The sequence below is a fragment of the Colossoma macropomum genome, unplaced genomic scaffold, assembly GCF_904425465.1.
Source record: "Colossoma macropomum unplaced genomic scaffold, Colossoma_macropomum, whole genome shotgun sequence".
In the NCBI taxonomy this organism is placed as follows: Eukaryota; Metazoa; Chordata; class Actinopteri; order Characiformes; family Serrasalmidae; genus Colossoma; species Colossoma macropomum.
Genome location: NW_023494790.1, coordinates 12,715,445 through 12,741,519, shown reverse-complemented (window position 1 = coordinate 12,741,519; position 26,075 = coordinate 12,715,445). Strand labels below are relative to the sequence as shown.

At 37.7% G+C, this 26,075-nt stretch overlaps 1 protein-coding gene across 2 annotated transcripts; it reads left to right on the top strand.

Moving 5' to 3' along the window:
* The first annotated feature begins 5,686 nt into the window (after positions 1-5,686).
* cep55l (centrosomal protein 55 like) lies at positions 5,687-24,911 on the top strand. Of its 2 annotated transcripts, none has more exons than XM_036572170.1 (9): positions 5,687-5,725; positions 6,602-6,813; positions 9,798-10,070; positions 17,989-18,033; positions 18,167-18,317; positions 19,981-20,285; positions 21,678-21,749; positions 21,845-21,970; positions 24,704-24,911. In XM_036572170.1, exons 2-9 carry the CDS (start codon positions 6,616-6,618, stop codon positions 24,905-24,907), a joined length of 1,374 nt encoding a protein of 457 aa, XP_036428063.1. In that variant the 5' UTR covers positions 5,687-5,725; positions 6,602-6,615; the 3' UTR covers positions 24,908-24,911. The 2 variants fall into 2 exon arrangements, with proteins under 2 accessions (XP_036428063.1, XP_036428062.1); XM_036572169.1 differs by lacking the exon at positions 5,687-5,725 and adding an exon at positions 6,223-6,300.
* The last annotated feature ends 1,164 nt before the right edge of the window (positions 24,912-26,075 follow it).

Sequence of the window (26,075 nt, the reverse complement as noted above, 5' to 3'; positions counted from 1 at the left end):
GAATTCACATTAATGAGCCAAGAAAAAAAAACAGCTAAAATATAGTGTTGCGCTGCTGCAGGTCTCCCTGTAAAGCCTGAAATATTCATTCAAATATCAGAGCTGTCGGTCAGTTTTGGCAGAGGTTTTTTAGGCCATCTTTACTGTCAGACGTCTTTACATACTCCGTTAATAATCTGACTAATAGCTCAATAAGAATAGAACATGTCCATGTATACACCTCGGTCGGAACAGACTAGTCCAATTTGAAGCCATTCGGAATACAATTTCTATCTGATTGAAGGAGGTGGGAAACCCTGTAAATAATCGGTTAAATAGAAGAATAGCAACCATGTAAGAGCCTGTGCTCGATTACATTCCCAATCAGAAAGTTTAAGTACAGGAGATGCAGAGGAGACGAAGTTTATGCTTTGAGCTTTAAAAGACGGCGGTGGGACGGGCGTCCAGCTTATGTGTCTCTGAACATGACGTCTTCCTCTCGGCCTTCTTTAATAAGAACATGTGAGGTACATTTTCCTGAGTCTGACATCATTTTAAAGCATTTAAAAACACAAGCTCTTCTTACTGCTGCTTGTCTCATTCTGGCTGGGCTCACGTGATGCTCGTTGTCATGGTAACATCTACACTAAGTGGTTCTCTACGCATGCATATAATTTTGGATCTGATTACTTGTAGTGGGCATGTAAACAGAGATTTTCCATCAGAAGTAGAATGAGCAAATAAACACCTCAGTCTTAATCTATAAGCGAAATGTGTTCAATCGGATTGGCAAACATCTTTGCATGTAAACATAGCCAAAAAGCAAGTAAGTTCTGGTGTGATACCAGCAGTTTATCCAGCCCGGTTCTGGCTGCCAGATCTGGCCCAAAATCAAACTGCTCGCCAGGCCTGAACTGGCCCAGATACCTGCAGCCAAAAGTGAGCCAGAAAATAACAAGCTGAGTGGTCTTTATCCCAGACGACACAGGCAGCATCCATGATTTCCAAAAAGAATTTCAAATGTTGATTCGTTAGACCACAGGACACTTTTCCCCTGCACCTCAGCCCATTTTAAAGTTCAGGCCCAGAGAAGGTGGCAGCGTTTCTGGATCCTGTTTATATATGGTTTCTTCTTTGTGTTTTAGAGTTTTAACTTGCATTTGTGGGTGCAACGACAAATTATTTTCACAGTGTTTTTTTGAGCCCATGCAGCAATTTCCACTAGAGAATCATCTGTTTTTAATGCAGTGCTGCCTGAGGGCCCAAAGAGCATAGCCAGCAAATACTGGTTTTTGGCCTTGTCACTTGCATACAGAGATTTCTCCAGATTTTCTGAATCTTTTAATGTTATTATGTACCATAGATGATGAAAAGCAAAAGTTATTTGCTATTTTATGTTGAGAAACGTTATTCTTGAATTGTTGCACTATTTGCTCGTGCAGTCTTTCACAGAGTGGTGAACCCCTCCTCATCTTTACTTCTGAAAGACTCAGCCTCTCTGAGATGCTCTTTTATACCCAATCATGTTATTGACCTATTAACCACGAAGTGTTTTTTTAGCATCACACAACTTTACCAGCTTTTGTTGCCCCCGTCCCAACTTTTTTGGAACATGTTGTTGGCATTAAATTCAAAATGGACATATATTTCTCAAAAACAATAAAATTTCTCAGTTTCAACATTTGATTTGTTGTCTTTGCACTATTTTAATGAAATATAGGGTTTAAATCATTTGCACATCATTGCATTTTGTTTTTATTTACATTTTGCACAGCATCCCAACATTTTTGGAAATGGGGTTGTACATTCCAAAAAGTGAATTATTAGTGAATGCCATCAACCAAATTATAGATTACATATAAAAAAAACTGTTAAAGCCACAAAATATGAGCTGAGTGTTGACCATCAGAATCAGTAACTACATGCTAAAACAGAAAAATGAAAACACTGATGTTTTAGGTATTTTAATAATTTATTATTATTTATTTAATAATTACTATGACTAATATACATTCTTAATTAATACAAATTAACACTTAAACAACTGTTGATGTATTGAAATTCGTGACTAACTTGTATACAGACCTGCAAAAAATAAATAAATGAATCCCATTCCAGTGTAAGCTACAACCATCTCTTGATGAATCTTTAATGTCTCCATCAGTGGCTTTGCTACACATGGAGTTCCTCTTTACAGCAACTGTTCAGGGAGAGAAAAAGGATAACCCAGTTAACATCTGGAACATTTTGCTGTACTGGAAAATGTGGACACCGTTTATACAGAAATTGTGCCCAGAGATTTTAAAAAGTGCTGTGAGACAGCTGGTCACATTTTTTTCTATTTGCCAAAAAACAGCTCAAATTTGATGCCAGGCTACTTTGTGCCAATGCCTAGCCAACATTTGAACATTTTTATAACCCTTATATCTGGAATTGTAAACAAGTTGGGACCCTGAAAATACAAAAAAATAAAATTAATTACAAAAATAATAAAATTATCTGGTTCTCCCAGTGAGCAAACTCCTTACTTGTGAGGGAAAACGTCTTGACTGAGAAAAGCATTACAGAGACATATAACATTTATATGGTTACAAAGGCAGTAACCTTAACAAAACGCAGATATTTTTCGTGGAGCTGGGTCATTAATGTTCTGCTCGGCTAATGTTAACATGCCACTTGTGCATATCGCTGCTGTCAGAAAAAAACCTTGTATCTCCAAAATGGTAACTTAAAAAAACATACTTTACTTTTAATGTAAGTCAATGGAAGCAGACTTTTTTCCAAGTCATTTTGGACATTTCTTTCGGTATATTCATTGTGAAACTCACACACAATGTAAAGGGCAACTTATGGAGATACGAGGTTTTCTTCTGACAGCAGCAATGTATATATATATGTATATACATATACATATGTATATATATGTATATATATATGTATGTGTATGTGTGTGTGTATATATATATATATATATATATATATATATATATATATATATATATATATATATTTACATTGTGTGTTTGTGTGTGTGTGTGTGTGTGTATTATATATATTTTTATTCGATTTATCAATGGAATAAAATGGAAAAACGAAAACAACCCAGTCTTGGGTTCGTTTAATCTAGCAATACAGTAAAAAGTACACAGCTGTTGGGTTAACTGCTTGACCCAAAAAGCTGGGTCAGAATAATAACCCAAGATGCTGAGGTCATTTCTACCCAATGCTGTGTTTGTCTAATACTGACCCAGCACTAGGTTATGAAAATGACCCCATTTGGGTCAGTTTCTACCCAGCCTTTTTAAGAGTGTACTATTTTTAATTTTTTAACAGTGGTCCTAAAACAACGTACATTACAGGACTCCAGAACATGCTTTAATAAATTAATTTTCCATAATTATATGCATGCACACCATAATGCCTGCAAGCAGCCTTCGATCATCTCCGGCTCATACTGGTAAGGGGGAGCCACATCGACGTATTCAGCGACAAATTTGTTCCATTTCTTATGAATCTCCTTTGTCTTCTCTTTCAGTGTCCGAAACGTCTTCCAGGGCAGTTTAGGTTGATCGATGACGTAATCACAGACATAATTTATTTTCGAATTTATAAACATAATTCTTTTGGCAAAATGTTATTTTTGTGTCAGAGCATACTCTCAGGTTAAATAAAAAGTTTACATGAAAGAATGGTAGTGAAAAAAATGATTAAAGAAAAGTCATTAATTTAAATAATCAAATACATTTATTTTAAAAAATGTATTAAAAATGTATACACATTTTTACAAATTTATAAAAAAAAACTCACCTTTGACGCATGTTGTGCATCAAACGGTTAACACAAAATGTGTTGAAATATTTTGATATCTATTTATGGACAACGCATTTTTGGGTTATTTTTAACTTTACAGTGTGCTAAATAATAAAACAATATGACACAAAAAGTGTAACACAAGTTAGTGTGTCGTTATTTACACGTCACTTTTTAGAGTGTGCTGGAAAAGAGCATAAGAGGAAACACTTCATAATAAAACGAATAGATACGGTCCTAAAATCTGATTGGCTGAGCCGCGTTCGAAGCCGTTGTGAAATCCATGATATACAGCTCCTATGACCGCCTCACAACAACTGAGTCGTGTATTACACCCATGTGCTGTTAATGGAATAAACTCCGACTGTCATGCTGCTCATGGACCACCGAGTATACTGATGAAGTAATAACCCGTTTTTTTGTTAAAACTCAGGTCTGGAGACTTAACTACATTCTTAACTAGAACTAGGCTGGTCAGCTAGCTAACAGGCTAAAAGCCTACACAACTCTATCATTAATATCACAGACTTGAATTAAAGTATTTATGGTATGATTAACTGTGAAACGACGATTAAAAAAAAATCTTTAAAATGTCACGTGCATGGATGTGTTTGTGTTTCGGTCAGTTGTACCGTCAAACCCAGGCTGAATATCCCAAACGGCTCTACAGCCAAATAGTGCACAATTTATGGATGTATGGATGTGGCTGAGTCTAAATAGCTGAGACTTTTTTTAGCTGCATTTTGCATCTTTGGGGTGCAGGTGCGCCGCTGGTGCTGAATAAGACTCGCGGTGGTAATTTGGTGACCAAAGGGTACTTATAAAACAAAGGTTTTGCATTAAACAGGGCTCATGAAATGACCGCAATATACAGCGATGGACCAAACGTTCTCCTCATTCAGCGGTCCATGGTTGCTTAGCAACGATACCGCGCTCTAAAGGAGCTACATTTCTTGGCGGAATGCTTGTTTATGTCGATTATTGTTAATAATAGCTTAAATAATGATCTAAAACACTTTGTATTTTAATATAATTTATGTTGGCCGCAGTTTTATAAAAGCAATAAGCCACTCAAGGCAGCGCCCTTCCCCGTGATAAAATCGCTGTAAGCCACGGCCTCTCATGGCTTATTGTTTTAGTAAATAACAGCAGTAAACAGTGAATTAAGCTTCTTTTTTGCCAGCTTCTTGTTTAAATGTTCCCGTTCCACCTTGGAGCAGCAGCTGTCACTAGCTTGCTATCACAAACATTAGCTAGCAAACGAGACAAAATGCTGACTTGTCAGTTCTGTGAAACAGCAAAAATAAGTTAATGTTACTCAGCTGTTCATGAAAAAGATAAACCTCCTCATATCGTGCCTTTCAACCCTCCATTAAGCTGAAGTCAGCTTCTTTTACGCCGGCTGCTTGTTCTAATTTTCCCGTTCCACCTTAAGTGGTGCAGCAGTCACGTTCTGAACTGCTGAGCCATGTAAAGTGGAACGGGAAAATTCGAACAAGCAGCCGGCGGAAAAGAAGCTGACGAGTTTCATTTAGGGTTGAAAGGCCTGATATGAAGAGGTTTCACTATTGACGCTTAACAGCTGAGTAACATCAAATTATTTTTGCTGTTTCACCGAACTAACAGGTCAGTATTTTGTCTCGTTTGCTAATCAACACGTTCTCTGTGCCTCAGCAACCACACGGCCATATCTACACATGAACATCACACAAACAGTACGCATCACACAAACATGAGCGTGGATGACTGCGTTCCCTCCATTAAATAATCATATATCACTTTCTGGGTGCAATATTCTTGAACTAGTGTAATTTTGGACAGTCTCTTCTTAAATTGCCGCTCTGTAATGGTACTGAATGCAGTCCAGCAGCGATGTTGACCGCTCCAAAATGGCGGCGCCGTTGACGTGCCTGGCTGGACCCAAGGCGGCACCTAGGTATGTATATCTGTGGCTGCAGCGATTCCGACTATTTTCATCAAATGTACTCTGACGAAATTTACTGAGCTGTGCAGAAATCGGATGAGAATTGTTTGAAGGGGAGAGAAGGAAATGGCTTGACATCACTTTTGCTTTTTGGGATAAGTAGTTCATTCCGACATTAAAAACGTTAAGCGCACAGTTTTTGTTCATTTTTTAAAACTATTTTTGCTCCGACTGAATGTTTGTAATGTCATGATAGATCTCCAAGGCTTAAATCCGTTTATATAAGGATTTTTCGAAATGTCTATGGAGAAATTTAATGTGAATTTTACTTCCGGAATCTCTGGAACGAGCCCTGTGGGGCTTAAAGTGCCGGCTGCGGTGGCGCATATTTTACGCAGCTTTAAGACCATTATCCAAGCTGTATTCCCCTGGCGTATCTACGTAAACGGTGCGCGAATCTGAGCTGCTCTAACGCAGTCCTGATTTAAATGAAGTGACGTGAGACGCGGCGCAGCGTTTAAACTGGTGTTGAGGCGGTTTGTGTTGAGGTTTTCCCCGTATTTTGAAACGAGTAACCTACTCGACCTGTAAGTGATACTTTAGTGTTTTCTTCGCTTCCAATGTTGATTAATTTACTGTTTCTTTACGTCAATAAACAAGCAGCGTAGCGCTAGTGTACATTTCTGTTAATATTTAACATTTAATAGGTACTTTTCAGAAACAGTAACGCTTAAAGTCATTAGGTTAGCTGTACAGTTTAGATCACAGTAAGGTAACTTAAACGGTTGACAGCGTTGCGTTTTGTCCACTTTTGCCTTGACTTTTTCATAACAAACTGGAATATCGTCCATCACGGAGCATTACTAGAGCCACCTGTTTATTTTTCAGAAAACACTCCAGTCATGGCATCAAAAGGAGCAAAAGAAACAATAGCACATAAACTAGGATTTAAAAACAGTGGCTCGAAGTCCATGGAAGCTGAGCTGGAGAAGGTGAAGAAAGAAAACGCCCAGCTGAAGAAGACTTTGGATGAAATGTCAAAGCGAAACGGAAAGCATCCGCTTACACGTCGTGATTCGGACAAAGCTAAACTTCTGGAGGTGAGTCAGTCACTGGCCGTACTGGACCGGTGCTCTAAATTAAGCTTCCTCTTTGAATTTTTAGTGACATGTCCAAATCTGCTTTCCAGTTGTTGCATTTTTATTGAATTTTCTCGAAAATGCACGCTGCACACTCTTGTTTGACTGTGTTCGAGCATATTCTAACACAAAATGCCTTTTCATTACTAGTGAACGCCATTCTTCAACCTGACAAAACATTAAAGATTAAACTTGGTTAGTTTTTACACATTTTGTTAAAATTTGAGATCATTTGAGGGAGAATTGGCTATGTTATTAGACTACGAAATGATGCAAATTTTCTGGGACACCCTGTATACTAAATGGCTGGTGTACCGTCGTCAGCACAGCAGTATCTTCGTTTCGACCGGTGTTTTGCTTGTTTCCATCAGACTAAGTTTTGTGATAAATATGCTTTGCGTAATGACGTTGTTTCCTGCAAAAAACGTTTCTCACAAGCTTTGGTTTATCGATTAAAAAAGTGGTGGTTAACATGTTTCTATTTCTAATTTCATGTATGTCGCACTTTGTATACAGTAACTACCCAGGTGAAATGCTGTTTTAAATATTGCTATTACATACATTAGATATTACACTGACAAAGTTAGCTTGATATTGGTCGTTCAATATTTGTCAGACGTTCACAGTATTGAATAAATCAATAGTTCAATAGATGTTTGTTTGTTTGTTTGTTTGTTTGTTTAAAAATGGCTTGTTTTCAGTCACATAAGCATATACAAGAGAACACGTCTTATTTAAGTGTAATTATCTAACTGCAACTGTGTGTGTTACAAATCCACCAGACACTCAGCCAGTCAAGTTAGGGGCCATCTACAAATTGACGTCTTGTTGATGGGTTATGTGCTATTCTGTTATCCTAAAACCAGCTGTAATATGTGCAAACAAAAGCCATTGATGATGCACAAGCTTTGGTTCATGGATGTATTGTAATATATACTTTATATTCATTTAAATAATAATATGGATGTAATTAAATATCTACTTATTTCAGTTACCTTTGGATGTAATGCAACTGATTTGTATGTATGTAGTGCAGCTAAATTGCATTGTATTGCATCCAAAATCCAAAGGTTGTACATGATTGCTGATACCTAGCTGATGTGCCTAAAGATTAATAGAAAGTAGTTATTGCAGTACATCCAAAATGTAAAGGTTGTGCATGATTGCTCTCATCCAGCTGCACCATACACACTTGTTTTTAGTGTTGTAGGTAATGCAGCTGACATTCAAAGTACATAATTAATAGAAAGTAGGCATTGCATTACATCCAAAAAACAAACGTTGTGCATGATTGCTGACACCTAGCTGCACCATGCACAGTTGTATGGTGCTGTATGTAATGTGGCTAAAAATGCTAATGAAATTAATAGAAAGTAGTTATTACATTCAAAATCCATAGGTTGTGCATAATTAGACACCTCGCTTCACCATACACAGTTGCTTTTTGCATTTTATATAGTGCAGCAAAAATACTATTAAAACTTAAATTACATAATAATTCATATAAAGAAGTCATTGCATTACATTCAAAATCTATAGGTTGTGCATTCTTGCTGGCACCTAGGTGCACCTTACATAGTTGATTAGTGTTGTATGATATTTGTTTGAAATGCAGTTTAATTTCAAAATGTAAAATAAATAATTTAGTAAAGCAAGTATTGCATTAGTTTGCGTTAATTCTAAAATCCTGATGTGTGTTATTGCTGCTACTAACTGCCATTTACACAGTTGATTATAGTTGTATGTGATCTGCTGAAGTCTAAATGACTAGGTATCCGTGGTTCTGTTGGTTATTTTCCCTTGTCTCCTTTCTATAATAGCAGTATTTAATATAACCTATTATTGTTAATTCTCTGCAAATAAAGACATAATGATATATTTAACGTACTTTTACAGGTAAGGTCACTGTGTTAGAATAAGTATTGAGAAGTACATTTGTTAGCTACCGGTTAATTTAAAATCCTTTTTCAAAATTAAAGTGGTGTGCATTATAGACCCAGTAATTAAGGAGCTACTGACTTTTTTTCCCCCCAAAGTGGGAAAAATAAATTATGTATTTTAAATGCACTGAAACAATCTGGAGGAAAACAAATGTGTGTGCATGTATGTGTATTTTATTCTGATTGAAAATGTGATCTCGGTGTTAACACAAAAAGGTTATATTAAATGTCACCCAAAACACAAAAAAGATGCGCATCATTCTCTGTGGTCAAACAGTCATCAATATGAAAGTCTTTACTTGCTAGCATGGTCAGTTGAGAAGTTATTAGTGCTGAAAAAGCGAACATCGGAAATAAAACCTTTCCCCTGGTGTATACAGCAGTTGGCTTACCTGACTTCTCCATAACTTTCTGATAAGGAAAGGTGATTTTTAATTTATTTTACGTTTCTTCTGCTTATGTATTTTTTTTCCGTTGGGACGGTTATCCGAGAGATCACTGTAGTCTTTTCAAGACATCTCTCTCTGAAAGAGCTGAAAAGTGCAGCTTTCCTTTTAAAGCACTCTGGTCGCCTTCTCAGTACATCTATACCTCTCCACCGCACTGTTTGTGTTTCTTGTAGAAGGCACATGAGGAAAATTGGTCAGATGGCACTAAATGTATGCATAAGTGGATTTAAAACACTTCCCAGTGAGTTTTCTGTGACATTCGAAATATCGACAGACACTTTTCCAGATAAAGCTGAACTGAAAAAAAGTTTTCGACATGCATGAATTAGCGACAAATTTTTGTAAAAAAAATTTTGAAAGGAAACTTATCTAACTTATCTAGTTTTTAATTCATGTCCATTTGTGTATTTAAAAAATCCTCAATTGTACCAAAATTATCATTGAATCGTGGTGGAATTAGAGATTTCATGACGCATTGACTTGTTTTGTTTTACAAGGAATTGGTGTCAAACCAAATTGTAAGGTCATAGATTTACACCCCTAATTTCTTCTTCAGAGAATTGTGTCCCTGGAGACTCTGAGGGAGACGAACGCTCAGCAGCTGTTGGCTAAGGAGCAGGAGATTGCCATCTTGAGACAGCAGCTGCGGACAGAGAGTGGAGAGGTGGTGGCGTCGCTGCAGGACCAGCTAGAGCTGAAGAAAAAGGAGGCAGAGCAGAAAGACAAAGTATTCCAGGCCCTCTTGCAGGAGACAGAAGAGCTGAAGAACAAGCTTGTGACGGTCACGCAGAGATCCCAAGCACTTCAGAAAAGCAGCACAGAGTTACAGGTGAGGAGCTTTCTACACTGGCCTGTCCAAGAATTCTGCGGAAGGAAATGAGTCACCAAATATACTTTAGCAACGTCTGAAACGTGGAGTTAAAATAAATAAATTCCCTGTTTGAGTGGAGCGATTGGCGATCTGTTCTCCTGTGACCAAGTGTGAGTGATGAGATAAGTGGTGCAACTATTCTGTTCTAGAGCGAACTCACCTCTTTCCTAACATCCTAACAAGCTTTACCAGCATTAAATCACATCTGCTCCACACAACTACAGCACTGTTACGGTCATGTTTTAGTGTTGGTGCATTCCCAAGCCACAAAAGTGAAAGAAAGAAGTGGGTTCATGCAAGATACAGCCTTGATTTAAACGGAAGTAAACTGAGGATGCTGTATGTGTGGCATTGGAGAGTGGGAGAACGCCTACACCTTTCGCTGAGAGTAGTTAGTTTAAAACTATCAACACACAGAATTTTGGTTACACCACAGATACTTATGGTACATCTTAACTAGTAGTGCATAAAGTGACCATAGGCCAAAACACTGTGGCACAGAATGACGTTTTCATTCTCTGCAGCCCATCAGTAAATGCTACCCAACACAAACAGGAAATATTACACGCGTCCTCTCCACACGCATTCAAAAAGAGACTGTTTTACAGTAAAGTGGCATCCTCAAACCATCCATCTCATATGTATGTTTGTTCCTTCCTTCTGCTTGGAATTAATTTGATGTTCAAACTGGGCTCTCATGCACAGTATTTTAACAACTCTTTATCAATGAACGGTCGGTGCTGTTAGCGTAGTTGCGACTAACATAATCGTTATTTGAATCTGATGAATGACAAAACGGTAATGTTTGCTATGTTAGTTATGTTTTAAAAAGGTCAGCGTCATACACAACCTGAGCACTGATGCAGTTATTGCTCTGCATGCAGTTTACTTGTATACTTGGAACAGAGTCACCTATCTGTTTTGGAAAGACCCTGTAGAAAAATATCTCTGTGCCAGACACAAGGTAGTACTCAGCACTCCGTTCCTGTCTGTGTTCTTATGTAAATCTGCGACTAGGAGGTCTGTGATCTTTTCTATCTCCGATTGACGAAAACGGGTGTAATCTATCCTGCAGAACTGTTCGCCGACGCAAACCGAGACATATTTCGTTTTCTTGGAAGTTTTCCCATAGATCAAATCGACCAGCCATTTGAACTGATTTTTACGGCATAACACCTACTATAGGGTGTGTGTACATTATAAATTATAACTTAAAGCTAAGTTGAAACTATGTTACTTGGTGTAACTGGTTAAATTCTAGTAGCTCGTAAGCTTTAATGTAGTGGCAGTGTACGTTCAAACTAGGCTACGATCGAAATTGTGTTCAGCTGGTGCAACTGGCCGCAGGTCTTCAGAGATGTGGAAAAAGTGATATTGTCAAATGAGTCATCCTTGACCAAATTCTCAGCAAGTAGGCGAGTGCATGTGTGGTGTGCACCAAGAGAACATTAACGGCCTGAGTGCTTGATCCCAAGCATTTAGGTGGGGGGTTCCAATCACTGTTGAGCTGCGGGGGACATTTTGCTGGCATTGTGTGAGTCTGATTACCCTCAAGGCTTATTTATGCTCAATGTTAAATATGGATACAGATGGAGCCTTCTGTTCGAACTGTGAGTTAATTCGTCTGTATGTGCACATGAAAGCTTACAGATACAGGCGAAACTGAGCAGTACCACTGGAAATCGTGGGGGTAGTGTAGCTGATAGTTCAAGCTTGACATGTCAATTTCTCTCATTGGTAATATAAGTAAAAACAATTCTCTGTTCACATGTCGCAAAGTATTTAATGGCCTCACAGAACACTGGCGTCTACAGTGCTGCCTCTTTCATCTCTTCTGGAGTAGGTACATTAAGACCTCCTCCACCCATAGATATACATACCTAGATGCCGCGTTGTCTGTTCTCTATCTGAAGTGATACGTCGACGCGTCCACCATATTGGAGCGGTCAAGATCCGCTTGTGAATAAATTCACTTGTATTGAGAGATGATGAGTCAGGATTACATCGGCCACAACTTCCTTATTATTCAACCGATTTTCACTAAATTTGTTTTGTTATAATCCTGCATGGACTGCTCTCGGTAGCTTTTACTTCTTTAAAAACTGGTCATGCAAATTAGCCTTCCAGACCAGCAGAAAATTATTCAGTCTGAGTTTAGCATGAGCTCCGTTAGAAACTTAATGTCACAATCAGCAAATCACTTCTAATCTTAATACACATAAAAATAAAATAACCCCCCCAAAACATAGTAAGGATGAAGCTAAAGTTGGCTTCCTACTCGCCAGCTTCTGGTTCGAGTTTTTTGCATTTCAGCTTAAATGGTGCAGCAGCCACTTTCTGGGGCCTGAAGCTGCACCATTTAAGGTGGAATGGGAAAATTGTAACAAGAAGCTGGCTGATGCACCATTTAAGGTGGAACGGGAAAATTCGAACAAGGAGCTGGCAAATAAAAGCTTCAGGTTTGTGTAAGTAGGTTATGTTGAAGCTGGCATCTAGGTATGTATATCTATGGTAGTAGGTACATTATTAAGACCTCCTCCACCCTCCTCATGTTTGTCTGTCAGAAACTTTTTGACTCTGCACTGCCCTCTAGTGGATGTATTGCTTAACATCCATGTCAACATAAAGGATGCGTAGAAGTATGTGCGCATTGATGGTTATATTGTTTGAAACGGACACATTTATTTTCATATAAAGGGAGCATAAATGAGCCTAGAAGGACAGTCTACAAAAACGGACATATGATAAAATGTTTCCATCATATGGGATATAGGATTACGGTGCAGGAGCAAGAGGTATAGTTGGACATAACCTTATATGTTAGGCAGAAAAAGTAATAAACATAAATTAGGGTAGAATATGAGAGAATAAGAAGTGAAGTGTATCTTTTGGTATATTTACATAAGCATATAAGACAGATTTCTTTAATTTCACATGAGAGCTAGTATTTCACTACATGTTATGAGGTAATTAACACAATGAGTATATACATAACTCAGAGTGGCAGCAGCATTTATAGTCTAAAGTGTACAGCGAGTGTCATTACAGTAGCAGAATGATATTTTGCATTATTAACAATGGGCTGTGTGCAGTGATTCAGTGCACTTCAGACAGCTGGAGATCAGTACCGTCTCTGCAGTAAGGAGACTTATTGTTGAGTCTTACAGCAGTGGGTAAGAAAGATCTTATATGGCACTCTCTCACACAGTGCAGCTCTAACAGTCTACCACTGAATGCGCTTCTCTGTTTTTCCAGTGTAGTATGCAGGGGGTGTGAGTTATTGTCCAAGATGGCTAACAGATTCTAGAGAGTCCTTTGTGTAGTTTGTGTGTCCTTTTATAGTTTATTTTTTATAGTTGACAGGGCCATAACAGTGTGCATAATTGTTTCAGTTCCAACGCCAATCACTTGATGCGCTGTAGTGTTTTAAAGTGAAATGCTAATTTATTAAACCTTTCCAAGGGAGGGTTTTTTAAAAATTAAAAAAATAAAAAAAAATACAAAGAAAACAATAGATAAAGTACAAGTACAATAAAATACAGACGTGTCGGTACAATAATAAAAGTGTAAGAGCAATAATGTTTCTCTTTTAGCCATGTTTTAACACCTCCATTGAAAACAAAAGTAAACTCTGTGAGTAAACAATTTCAAAATGTTGCTCCTTTAACAGATAATGCTGACTGTCCAAACAGGGCTTTGCACATTACGATGTGACGATTACCGTTCGTCGTCTGTTGTTATTCATTAAGCAAGGGAGAAGCATGACCATGTAGGCACTTACAAAAATGAGCTTATAAAGCTTTCAAAGCTCAACATGTTATATTTTCTCCAAGTGATGTCACCTCATTCATTTTTTTTCTCCGTAGTTTTTATTGTCTCGTTGTATAGGGATAATTATAGTTGATTGTGTGGCTTGTGACCAGGAAGTGATGCAGTATGATAAATGTGAGAATATCATGACATACATGTAGAGCTAGGCTGTAAAAATGGTAGGTACTTGCTAATAAATTTTAAGCAGTTAAGTAAGAGCTTTTTTTGTGAATATTATTCACTGTTTATCAAAATGATTCCTAAGTACATGTCACTGTCAACCTTGCTGATGATCTCGTTTATTTTTACCATTGATGTTTCATTTTGGCGTTGTCTACGTATAGAAAAACATATTGAAAGTTATATTCAGTGTGAAGTGACATGATTTAAGCCATTGCAATACAGCATGTAATGATTCAGCAAGCTGGTCAGCAGCCTTGCTAGCTGTTCTGACATATGGACACATAACACGATCATCAGCATATATTGGCAGCCAACCCCAGGACATCTCTCAGATAGGTCGTTAATATACATGCTGAACAGTGGACCTAGAACTGACCCCTGGGGTATGCCCATGCTATTAGCACAAAGGGCTCCTTTTAGGGCTGCTCCTACATGTTTGTGTATCTGTCAGTGAAACCATTAATGGCTGTCATGAAATTATCACAGCATGTGTTCAAATCATGTTTCTGTTTACTGTATCTCAGTTCATTGCATCAGTTGTCTTTCAAAGTCTGCCATTATACATTTTGGAATCCGTTTCTCAGTCAGCTGTCTGACAACCAGTGTCATATGATGTAAAAGGCCTGTGATTATATTGTATGTTTTAGTTGTTTCTGTTTTCGACTTAGTTTAAAAAGATGGGAGATACCTCCAGTACGGTTCCAGAGACTTGTAGAAGCTGTTCTGGTGCCTTATGGTGCCCAAGACTGTACTGAGACGCTATAGTAAAACGTTTTTTTTTTCTTTCCTTTCTATAAATGCTCACCTATCTCTAAGTTTATATTATTTTGTATTATATTATATTATACTTTAATTAGCCTAATAAAGCATTTTTACGTCACCTAAATTGCATAGATTTTTTTTTTCCCTTCTGCAATATTCTGTTATATCAAGTCAGAAATGCTGAGTATGCAAATGTAAAGCACATACAATATAATAGTTGCTTCCTGGTAGATTTGTCTTCAAAATCCTGTCTCTGGAAGTCCAACTTATGTTGCAAAAGAAACATACAAGTACATTCAAGCAGTATAATCTTCACAAAGGAAAATGCTAGTGTTTTTCTTGCAGCTTCAGTAAGATTCCAGATGACATGTTTGTCATTTTTTGACAGCAAAATTAATAGGGCATAAAGGTCAGAAGTGCAGGCTCAAATCTGTCAATACCGAATGTAAATCAAAGAAAAAATAGTTCATTATGTAATGATGAATGTTGCATTTTACTAGTATAGCAAACAGCAGACGTTTTTTCTAGAGTTCGAAGGGTTAAACCTATATAGTTTGATTTCAGTGAACACTAGATGGCATACTAGAACAGCATTATGCTCTAGTCTTGCTTGCCTTGCAATATCACTCTGCACTTCAAGTGCTTCACTGGGTCCACATCAAGCCATACCTTGCTTTGGAGCTGCTTTCCGAGACATTTGTAGAGTTACGCTTGATGGTGGCTGCTTGGCAGAAACAACAACAGTCCATTACATGTTGATATACTGCAATGGTAACTGGCTGTATCATTGTTGTAGACAAAAACTGGAGTGGAGTGAGGGTTACTACCAGTCACTTAGCGGAGTCAGTCTACATAAATTTATTCATTGCACTCTGTCTAGTGTTCTTTCATTTAGTTTATCAGAAGAAGGGTGGGGGGATCAAGCAATAGTTATTTTTGCTAAATATAGTATATGTAGAGTTCCTGTTTTTCAAGCCTATAATTTATTTCTGCATATAATATTTGAAGCTATACTGTGAACTACAAATTTAGTTTATCTCCGTACTGTATGAATTTTCAGTTTTTAGCTAATGAAAAATTAGGTCCTTTATCAGATGCCACACCCTCATTTTTTTCATTGTCTCTGCAGTGTAAATATGCAACTGCAATATAAAAAACACAACTTTCAATATAATTTTGTCAATGAACATTATAATCACAAGACATCACCATTGAATAAAAACATAGAAAGAATTGGGGTAAGCTTAATGGATGTCAGAACTATTCAACAAGCAAACCTCGAAAAATGAAGCTTGAATAGGTTGAGGAGAGTGAGGTAAAAATGGACACCTACCAGTAGGGATACTTCCAAAGCAGTGGTGTTCTATTCAGTTCTGTGTCCAACCTGATAAAGCCCTCATCCAGGGGTCGTGTACTGTAGGGTGTTCAGCCCAGGTTCTGGAGGGCTGGAGTGATGGGTAGTTTGGTCATTTCACTACTCAAACACTTATGCAACATGTTAGTTAACTGATGAGTTGAATCAGTGATCTCACCAAACTGGATGAAGACCCTCTTGGACAAACATTTGTACTACTGGTGTACCGGAACTGACAGACTGGCAGGTAGAACGAAGAGACCTCCGTTGGTGTTGGGCATAAAGGAATAAATTTACTGTGAATATTGCTTACTGAGTTAATGAAGTGCAGACTGTTACTTAACTTAAATTTTAAAATGTACTGTTCTAGCCCTATTCTAAACTTTCACTCCATACCACATTTGTGCTAATAAACTCAGTGATGGGTTTAGCCAAGCTGGTGTTCAACCGTAGCTAAACTGCCCCTAAAAATTGAGAAATTTTGAACAGACTCCTGCAACAGCCAATAAAAATGAGAGCACACAAAAGAAAATACAGCAAGTAAACAAAGAAAAATGGCAAAAAGTCACTCACAGGTGAATTAAAGCTTTTAAATGAGTTAATTTTAAGGCCTGAACACATTTGAGTTTATGTACATGTAAAACTCACTTTTAAAAAATGCCACATTTTTAAATCCATGACCCATGCTTAAGTGTGTTTGCCTGCTGCATCTTTACTGCCTCAGTGCAAACTGCAGAGAAAGCAGCAGCAGCAGTGAGTGGTCTCCTGGTAACGGGAGAACATGTGTTATATATTTTGTATACCTTACTGTGTCTAACATGAGGCTGTAACTAGAGCAATAGAGTAATAAAAATGAAAATTAATAAGCTTGAAAACCACGAATGAAGAAACTCTTATTAATGTGCTTCCGGATAATGCAACAGCGAGATAAATAGTATTTATATTTCCAGTGTAAACTTTTCAGCGCAACAATAAAGTTGTAAAATCTGAACATTCAAAGAAAATGTAAGTTTAATTCTTATGTATCAGCTGTATCAAGTGTAAAATACCTCCAAATTGCAGACATGTTTGTTATTAGCCAGCATGAGTTGTGCTGCTTGTTAGCTGATGTTTAAATTGAGGATTTTTAAAATGAGACACCCTTATTATTCATTTCATATTTAACCACATTGTTTGATTTGAACTGTTAGTTTTTAGCCTACATGAAATTGATGATAATTGCAAATAGTATTTTGCTTGCGAAGTAAGGATACTGTACAAGGAAAAGTTCCTGCATGGGGCTTTTATACGCAGCCTATGGAGGTGTGAAGTCACACAAACGTTGGTATGGTGACTGCCAGGAGGACCCTCTGGTCTCTTTTACTTTTGTTGTACAGTACTGAGTTGTCTAGAATTCAACAATGAGACGTTTGGCTGCGGCCTGCAGAACGTTGCCACTGGTGGTGGCAGAATTTTACATTGTGGCTAGGTTTAAAAAAAAGAAACAATGTAATATCTGTCTACCGCACCATTTTTAGATGTTCCCATTGACTCTGTGGATGGATATTCAAGGCTGATGTGATCTAACAAGTGTAAATTACCAGACAAAATAATGCAGGATGGTCTTTTAATCATGTCACATCAAAGGTTCACAAGTGTGTTTTAATATACTGCAAGGCTTATTGTAGTTGCAATATAATGACAATACAGTATTAATGTACTATATGAAGTTTGGCTGTAAGTTTATGTAATAAACATTTTGATTAATTTCATAATTGTTATTTACAGGTTTCTTCGAGTGAGATTACCATGGTCCAAGAGCAACTGCGAGATGTGAGTTCACAAGCAATATGATTCTATTATCACATTCTGATCTCTGATTCTTCATAGAGCTGGCCTATTAAGCAAAATGTGCCACAGACTGACGTGTTTTCTTTCCCTCCTGTCCCGCACTATTGTGTGCAAGGCCTTGGAGAAGAACCAGCACTGGCTTGTTTATGATCAGCAGAGAGAGGCCTATGTTCAGGGGATTCTGGCAAGGACGGCAGAGCTTGAGCAGCAGTTAAACCAAGCCAAGCAAGCTCTCAAGCAACCACACAAAGAAGCCAATTCAGAGGGTAAAAGGGGGAAAAATGTCTGGCCTCAGAAAAATATTTCACTTGAAGAAAGTTGTTTAGGTGTGATTTGCTCTAGGAAATCTACCATTTATAACTGACTCCAGAAACCCAGTGTGTTTTAAGTTTACCGTTCATTTAAAGTCATAGTCGTTATATACACTATAACCCTGTACAACAAAAAGTGAACAGATGTAGTAGATAGTGCTGTACTTTAAAGGGCATGTAACAATATGTGGTAGATAACAAAGTGAGTTCACATTTAGTCATTTAGAAGACACTCACAGAGTTGCTCACAAAACAGTGGAAGCCAAAGCAATACAAAGTACTAGCAATAATGTATAATCTAAGAGACAAGAGCCACACCATAGCTTGATCTGTAAAGTCTAGTGTAGGCACTAGAGCTAGGTGAAATGACAAAAGCAATTTCACAATACATAATATGCATCATGATATTTCAATTTAACATGTTGGAACAGACAAAATAGAACCTGTAGTGCAATATAGAAAATCTATAATAATAATAATAATAATAATAATAATAATAAAAACACAACTGCAATGATTTCTAATCAATGTTTTACAAACTTAATGCAGTAAATCCAGTTAAACGGGTCTAATCATTTATGCCCACTTTGTAATGAAACATGTAGTTAGACAGTCTCCTTTAAGTAACTGTATCCATGATATGCTCAGAAAAGTGTATTGTGACATAATTTATCACAATAACAATGAAATATTATACCCTTTTTGACACTAAAGAGAATTAAGTGCAGATTTTGAACTAGTTTTTTTTTTTCATAAATCTAAGAAAGTTACACTAAAGCTACGATGGTAATGTGGTTTCTGGCACAGTATGACATACTGTTGTCTCTAAAAATGTGCAAAGTACAGAGAAAATTCAGTGTTCAAGATGGGCGCTACTGCTGTTTGTAGTTATGCAGTGTAATTTTGTCCATTTTTATAGATGGCAGTGTCTTATAGTGTAAGAGGTGTAAGAAACCACATGAGCAAGTCCATTTGAGATTATTCAACAATTTGGCATCTGTGACATAGGCATGCAATTTGCTTGCACAGTTAATAGGGTATATGCATGTATTTTATAACTACATTAGACTTGTAGCTACAGTCCAACCCTAAAGAAGCAAACTGCCAACACCAAACATGTCTTATCTAATTAACCACATCATTTGGGGTAAGGGGTAAAATGTGTAAATTAGATTGATTGTTGAACAACTGCAATTAACTTAATTGCCCAATCTAAACCTCTGCCATTCCCCTGGATTTGCAGACATGTAGATGTAACGTGCCTCTTGTCAAGATAATCCATAGGGCTGTTGGGGTGTCATTCTGTTGTAATTCTGCCATTGATCTAGGCTATTAGGTCGATAATGCAGACTCTTTGTGAACTTCCAGAGAGGATGCTTGGGGTGCAGGCATACATTGCTAGTAGTAGTTCATAGAGAACCACACAGGATAACGTGAGTGAAAATGAAATATAAATAAGTCCTATAAAATAAGCCCTATAAATAAGTAAATAAATAAACTGAAAAACAAAACAAAGTCTTTTGATTTAAGTAATACAGGATTCCTGTGCAAATGTGCAGATTTTGCTGTTAATTTCAAGCTGAAGTACCTTAATGTATTTCTCTCTACTTTGGCACAGACCAGTCATTGCCCACTGCTAGGCAAGATCAGGAGCAAGTGCTGCAGGTAGTGCGACGGGAGCTACAGGAAGAGCGAGAGAGGGCAAGCCAGCTGCAGGCTAAGCTGAAGGAGCTGAAGGCCCAATGTGAGGACAGGAGTCGGGAGGTTGCACGAGCACAAGAGGAGCGGAGGAGTGTCCAACAGATGCTGTCTGATGAGAGAAAGCTGGCGGCTGAACGAACAGCCAGACTGCAAAACGAAGTGAACGCGGCTGATGCCAGACTAGAGGACGAAAGGAAAAGAGCAGCTGAGCTGCTGCTGCAGGTACACTGAGCATGCATGTATTTTTGATCATTGTAGTCTTTACAAATAGGACAGTGTAATAGTACTGCCATAATGTCACATTCACAACGCAGCACAATTAATTTCAGTTTGCACTGGTAAGTGTCAGAACGTTTGATCGTATAGGCCATTGTGATTGACGTTTTTTTCTGGCTTTTTTTTAGTAAGTTTGATAGAAAATTGGAACATGTTTAAAGATTCTTGCTATATCATTCTCCTTCCTTTCTACACAGTCTATAAACATGGACACTAAGCTGGGAACATGTTTAAAGATTCTTGCTATATCATTCTCCTTCCTTTCTACACAGTCTATAAACATGGTCACTAAGCTGGGAATAGTCTGTTTTCAATTCGGCACATTTAAATATGACCACCCATGCAGCCGGAAGTGGTTCAGCCCACCCATTCCTAATGGAGTGATAAAGGGTGCTGTTTTAGCAGACAGTCTCTGGAAGATGTGGGAGAACAATTACATGTTGTGCTGTTCCTGGCTGAGTGGCTGAGGTTTTTTTCCCAATCTTATTGAGGATTTCAGTCAGGGCTTAAAAGTTTATTCTGTGTAATAACAAAAACAGTTTCTGTATTGTAAAGTGAAGATAAAAAATTTTCATGTAAAAGTAAATTAAGATTTATTGAGTGTTGGTAAGAATTATTGATATATAAAACTATAAAGATTTAAGTGGACTTAAAGGGTAAAACTGTAAAAATGAAATGTTGACAGTTCGGAAAGTCAAATGTACACAGTACCTCAAATGTAGTCGATCAGCCAAGACAAGTTTCTTTGTGTGGTTTTGTACTGTAGCTGCATGGCTAATGAAGCTATCAATAGTAACTTTTGCTGCACAAACTATATACCTAAAACGTCACAAACGTAAGCCAAACTGTGAGTTGGTAAGTAATCTTAAACAGATTTTCTTATGTGGTTTCTGACACTGTATTTCTTTTTACTTATTCAAAAGCACTTTCAATATCTAACACAGTGGCAATGGCAATCTTGCAGCCTTAAATGTGGAAAACCAAGCTCACAACAGCATGTCATGCATGAGCATCTTGGAGAAACATTCTGCATCCATGGCCGAAGCACAGCAACTGAAACCATGATCAAAATTGTTTGCATTTCGGCTGGCTTCATTTTAATGTAGTAAAGAGAAAAATAAACACTGTTGGCTGAAGGAAGAAGTTACATTTTGAAATTGTTCTTAACCTGCATGCTTAAATTATGCTATTCCATTACCACTGTTGCATTCTAAAATTGTAGTTTTATCCTCCTGTCAACACTATTTTGCTCATTACCACAGACAATTTCTCGATTGTTCCTGCTTCAAATTCTACAGAATGTCTACATACAGTTGTCACATTTTACTTTGTTGAAAGGTGAACCTGCTGCAGAAGTCCGTACTGAAACAGCACGATGAGCAACAAAGAATTACTCTTCTGGAGCAACAGGTATAAAACGCAACATTTTATTGACGGAATGTCTGTCCGTATACAAGAGAGATGTCTGAAGGAATCTCCTAAGCAGTTCCATCTTCATTTGGCAGATCCAGATCTCAGCCAAAGACTTTGAGAATGAGAAGTTAGACCGACAGAGTCTACAGCACCAGCTCCATAAAGTTCTGAAGGAGCTTCGCAAAGCCAGAGACCAAATCACCCGTCTTGAGTTCACAGTAAGTCTGCAACTAACTTTCCCACATAACCAACCTTTGAGCTGATAGTAGATCATACTCAATATAAGCACCTTGGTTGCTCACCATATTGAATCAAAAAGGTGGGTGGGTGCATATGTCGAGGTTTTTTCAGCGTTAGACAGAGATCAGCCTGCCAGCTGTCGAATATGCCTTTATTCACTTTTGTATTTGCGTTCAGCCTTTTCCACAGCTGTGCCTTTCTGAATGTTTAAAGGGTCTGTTCACATGATTTGTGGCTTCACTACTATTAGGAACGAGTTTATTAATTTTAGGTCTTTTGCTGTTAGATTTTATTTATATTTACTAATTATTAAGTAATTGTTTTCATATTGTTTAGCTCATCATTTAATTTGAGATTTGCCCATGTGCACTGGGCTGGTTAACCACCTGCTGCTGCACACTGAAAATTGGCCCCACGCCACAAAATATTGTGGGTGGGTCACACGGGAGTCCTGCAGGAATGCAGAGCTCTAGTGTACAGTAGACTGGAATAACTTTCCTTTGCTTCAGTACAACAGGTGACGGGATCAGTTTTCAGTTTTTCTCCTACCATTTAAATAGGTATGGAAGAATATCAGTATCGAAATTGAAAAGAAAATGTAATATTTAAAATGTAAATGGCAATGTATTCATACATTTGCATTTAAATTTGTTACACATCTTGAGGATGCATCTATCCCAGTTTTTCTCTTCCCATACTGTTTCTGATTCCTGAACTCTGGGTATATATATATATATATATATATATATATATATATATATATATATATATATATATATATATATATATATATATATATACACAGTCGAGTCACATTATGACCACCAGCTAATATCCGCCGAGTAACCACCGTGGACAGCACGGATAGCAGCTAGACGGGCTGGGAGTGACTCAGTAAGGTCCTGGCCGGTTGTCACCGGTATCTGGAGCTATGCTGACTGCAGTGCATCCCACATCTGCTGGAGGGTGCATGGGGGAGGATCCACAGAGCAAACCCAACGATCGAGATGGTCCCACAGATGCTCAATTGGGTTCAAGTCTGGGGTGTTAGGGTGCCAGGGTAGTACTTGGAAGTTTCAGTCATGCTTATCCAACCAGTGTCAGACATTTCTAGCCATGTGACGTCGCATTGTCTTGCTGGAAGATCCCATCCGCCCCAGGGAAGACAATCAGCATGTATGGGTGTTCGTGATGTGCAAGGATGGATTCATTTCTTATATACCCACCAAGCCAGCTATCGACACGTGACTTCCTTCATGAGCTATGCGCTGCTGCCGTCGAAAGTAGGAAGTGGTCATAATAATGTGACTCGACTGTGTACATATATTGTAACTTTTTAGCCTACATGATACTGATAATAATGCAAACATATGCACATTTTTCACCATGGCAGATATGAGCTTTCTCTTCTGTTAATAAAAACCGTGTTTTGAAAGTCTATCATGTTTTGGAGTTAAGAGCAACCACAGATAATGCTGCATTCAAAACTTTCTGATCCTCATAGAAATACGCAGCCTAAAGCCACGCAAACATTGGTATGGTAACTGCATTACTGGCTAAAATGGATGATTTTTAGAGGAGCCTGTAGAGGTGGCTAGTAAAGCCTTAGCAGTGCAGATTGTTTATGTAGGGTGGAAAAAAGCCAGGGGGACACTCTGTATTCGTTTACTATACTGAGTTCGTCTGGAATTCAACAACAAACATTTGGCATGTCCATTAGCTGCCTTAGTTACTGTTCCTAAATATGACAGGCTACTGTGTGCATTATTTGAACTATGGTGTTCACAGTGTGAAAGGTAGACATTTTAGCCCCTTAAATTCTAAGTAATCTTTGGATCAATACAAAAAAGTATCAGAAAATGGAAATACTCTGTTACTGTCAGCACAGCTAGTTACAGTAGGCTTTAATTGCAGAATTCATTGGTCCTTTTAAAAAAAAGCTTGTTCTGCAAACTGCAATATCACACTTCTTTTTATTATTCCTTAAGAAGAGATAGTAAACAACAAAGGTGAAACACCATGCCATGAGTTTCATGTCTTTTCTCAAGCAAGGAAACTCCGCATTTTTAGATGTTTGCTGACGTAAGCCATCAAACTTATAGTGTTCTTTAAAATGTAATAATCCAAAGCAGATCTGTTTAGGCTTTTGTGTAGACTTGTCAGTACTGACAGCAATTACAGTTGGTTTATGGAACTAATAACACTATTTGTATTTTTTTTTATTATTTTAAGAAATGTGTTTGAATTATTATGTGTTATAAAGTGGGTTGAATGGCTACTTGGAAATAAGTGTGTGAGTGAGTGAATGTATGAGTGAGAGTGATATTGTATGGTTCCTAATAGTGTACCAGTTTATGTTTTAGCACGGTATACCTGGCCTTTTTTCCCCCTCCATAGACAGGTAGCGTTTGGCTGGTAGTCTGACAGGTTGCTATCTTTCTTCTTTGATTTTTGTCTGATGAGAGAATCCTCAGTGTTTCATCTGTCCTTTCGTTAAGTTACATTCCTGACATATTGCCTAGAAGCAAGTCTTCCCTGCTGAAATATCCAGCCAAGACTAGCATGGTCAAGCTGGTTATTGTGATAGACCAACTAATCCATCAAGCTCGAACAAAAACATGCCCTGACATGAAACATGAAAGGGGAAAACTGTGATATTTTTGGCAGAAGCATCACTTTAACTGTGTGAAATTTGTGGTTCTCCTTAACAGAAACAGCAGAGAGAAGCACGTTTCTCTGAGCCGAGCTCATACAACAGGCTGGACGCTCAGGACCAGATCCTGACCGCCATGTCTCCAACGAAGACTTACAGCGCACTGGATGAGAGTTTCCTGGAATGTCCCAAATGCAGGGCATCATACCCCACCAGCCAACATAGAGAACTCCTCATGCACCTGGACTGCTGCTTCAACTAAAACGCAAAGCTTCTTCACTGAAGGAAAAAAGGGATTTGATATTTAACATTGTGACTACTTTTTTTTTTTTGTTTGTTTGTTTCCTCAAATTTTCTCTTTGTTCTGATTTGGAATATAATATTATAGTTTTATATCAGATTCTAAATTTTTTGATATTCCAAAGAACTTTTCCATTATTATTATTATTATTATTATTATTATTATTATTACTACTACTACTACTGTTATTATTCATAGTAATAAAAATAATAATAATAATAATATCACATTTAAAATAACATAAATTATTAAGTCAGTCTTTCTTGTCAGTTTATGCAGGGCATTTTTTAAACATAATTTTAATTTTATTTGTTAGCTTTTGTATCTTGGGGTGATGTGACTGTATTTCATTTCTTTTTTTATTAATATATATGTATCTTTTGAATAGAAGAAACTCAAAACGCCTTGTTTAATGTTTTGTACGGCTTTCAGATCATGCATGTGAACACAGAAGGGCGTTAAAGGAGAGGTGAACTTGCTCTTTTTATGTAACGTGAGACACAAAGTTGAAGATTTGCAAACCAGATTTTGTTGATGGGCTGAGGCTATAATACATGTCATGTGTTTCTGTGCACCATTATTTTAGTTGTGTATGTTCCAACAGAGCAAATACAACATAACTCCTCGCACAGTCCCATAAGTACCTGGAGGTCCACCTGAATGACAGACTGTACAAATAGCATGGATGCTCTGTACAGGAAAGGCCTGATTAGGTCTTGTAATGGGTGCAGCGCAGTGCTGGGGTTATTCTATCAGTCTTTTGTGGCCAGTGTCCTTTGCAGGGGAAGCCATGTATCTCAATAATCTGATCAGAAAAGTTTGTGCCATTACAGGACTGACTGGAGGCAGTGACTAAAAATTGTAGAAAACTGGAGAAAATTTTTAGCATTTCTGCCCTTCCCTTTTATAGTGTGATATCAAAGAGCACCTTCAGTCCTTTCCACACATTTAATTAATTAATTTATTTATTGTTTGAGTTGATTAATTAATTGACTGAACTGTTCTAAGTCAAATGGTAACATCTGAGATGATTTGAGGTGAAGAATTCAATCATTGTGAAGTCAGTAAAAAACAGGGAAAACAGCTCCTTATGTCAAGTCTTTCCCCCCACCCCACCGCCTCCTTGTAA

What these genes read in the sequence shown, in the direction of transcription:
- cep55l (XM_036572170.1), top strand. Translation starts at nt 6,616, where the DNA reads ATGGCATCAAAAGGAGCAAAAGAAACAATAGCACATAAACTAGGATTT. An exon ending in CAGCTGAGCTGCTGCTGCAG is followed by an intron (nt 20,286 to 21,677) that starts GTACACTGAGCA and finishes CTTTGTTGAAAG; the next exon opens with GTGAACCTGCTGCAGAAGTC. An exon ending in TCACCCGTCTTGAGTTCACA is followed by an intron (nt 21,971 to 24,703) that starts GTAAGTCTGCAA and finishes TCTCCTTAACAG; the next exon opens with AAACAGCAGAGAGAAGCACG.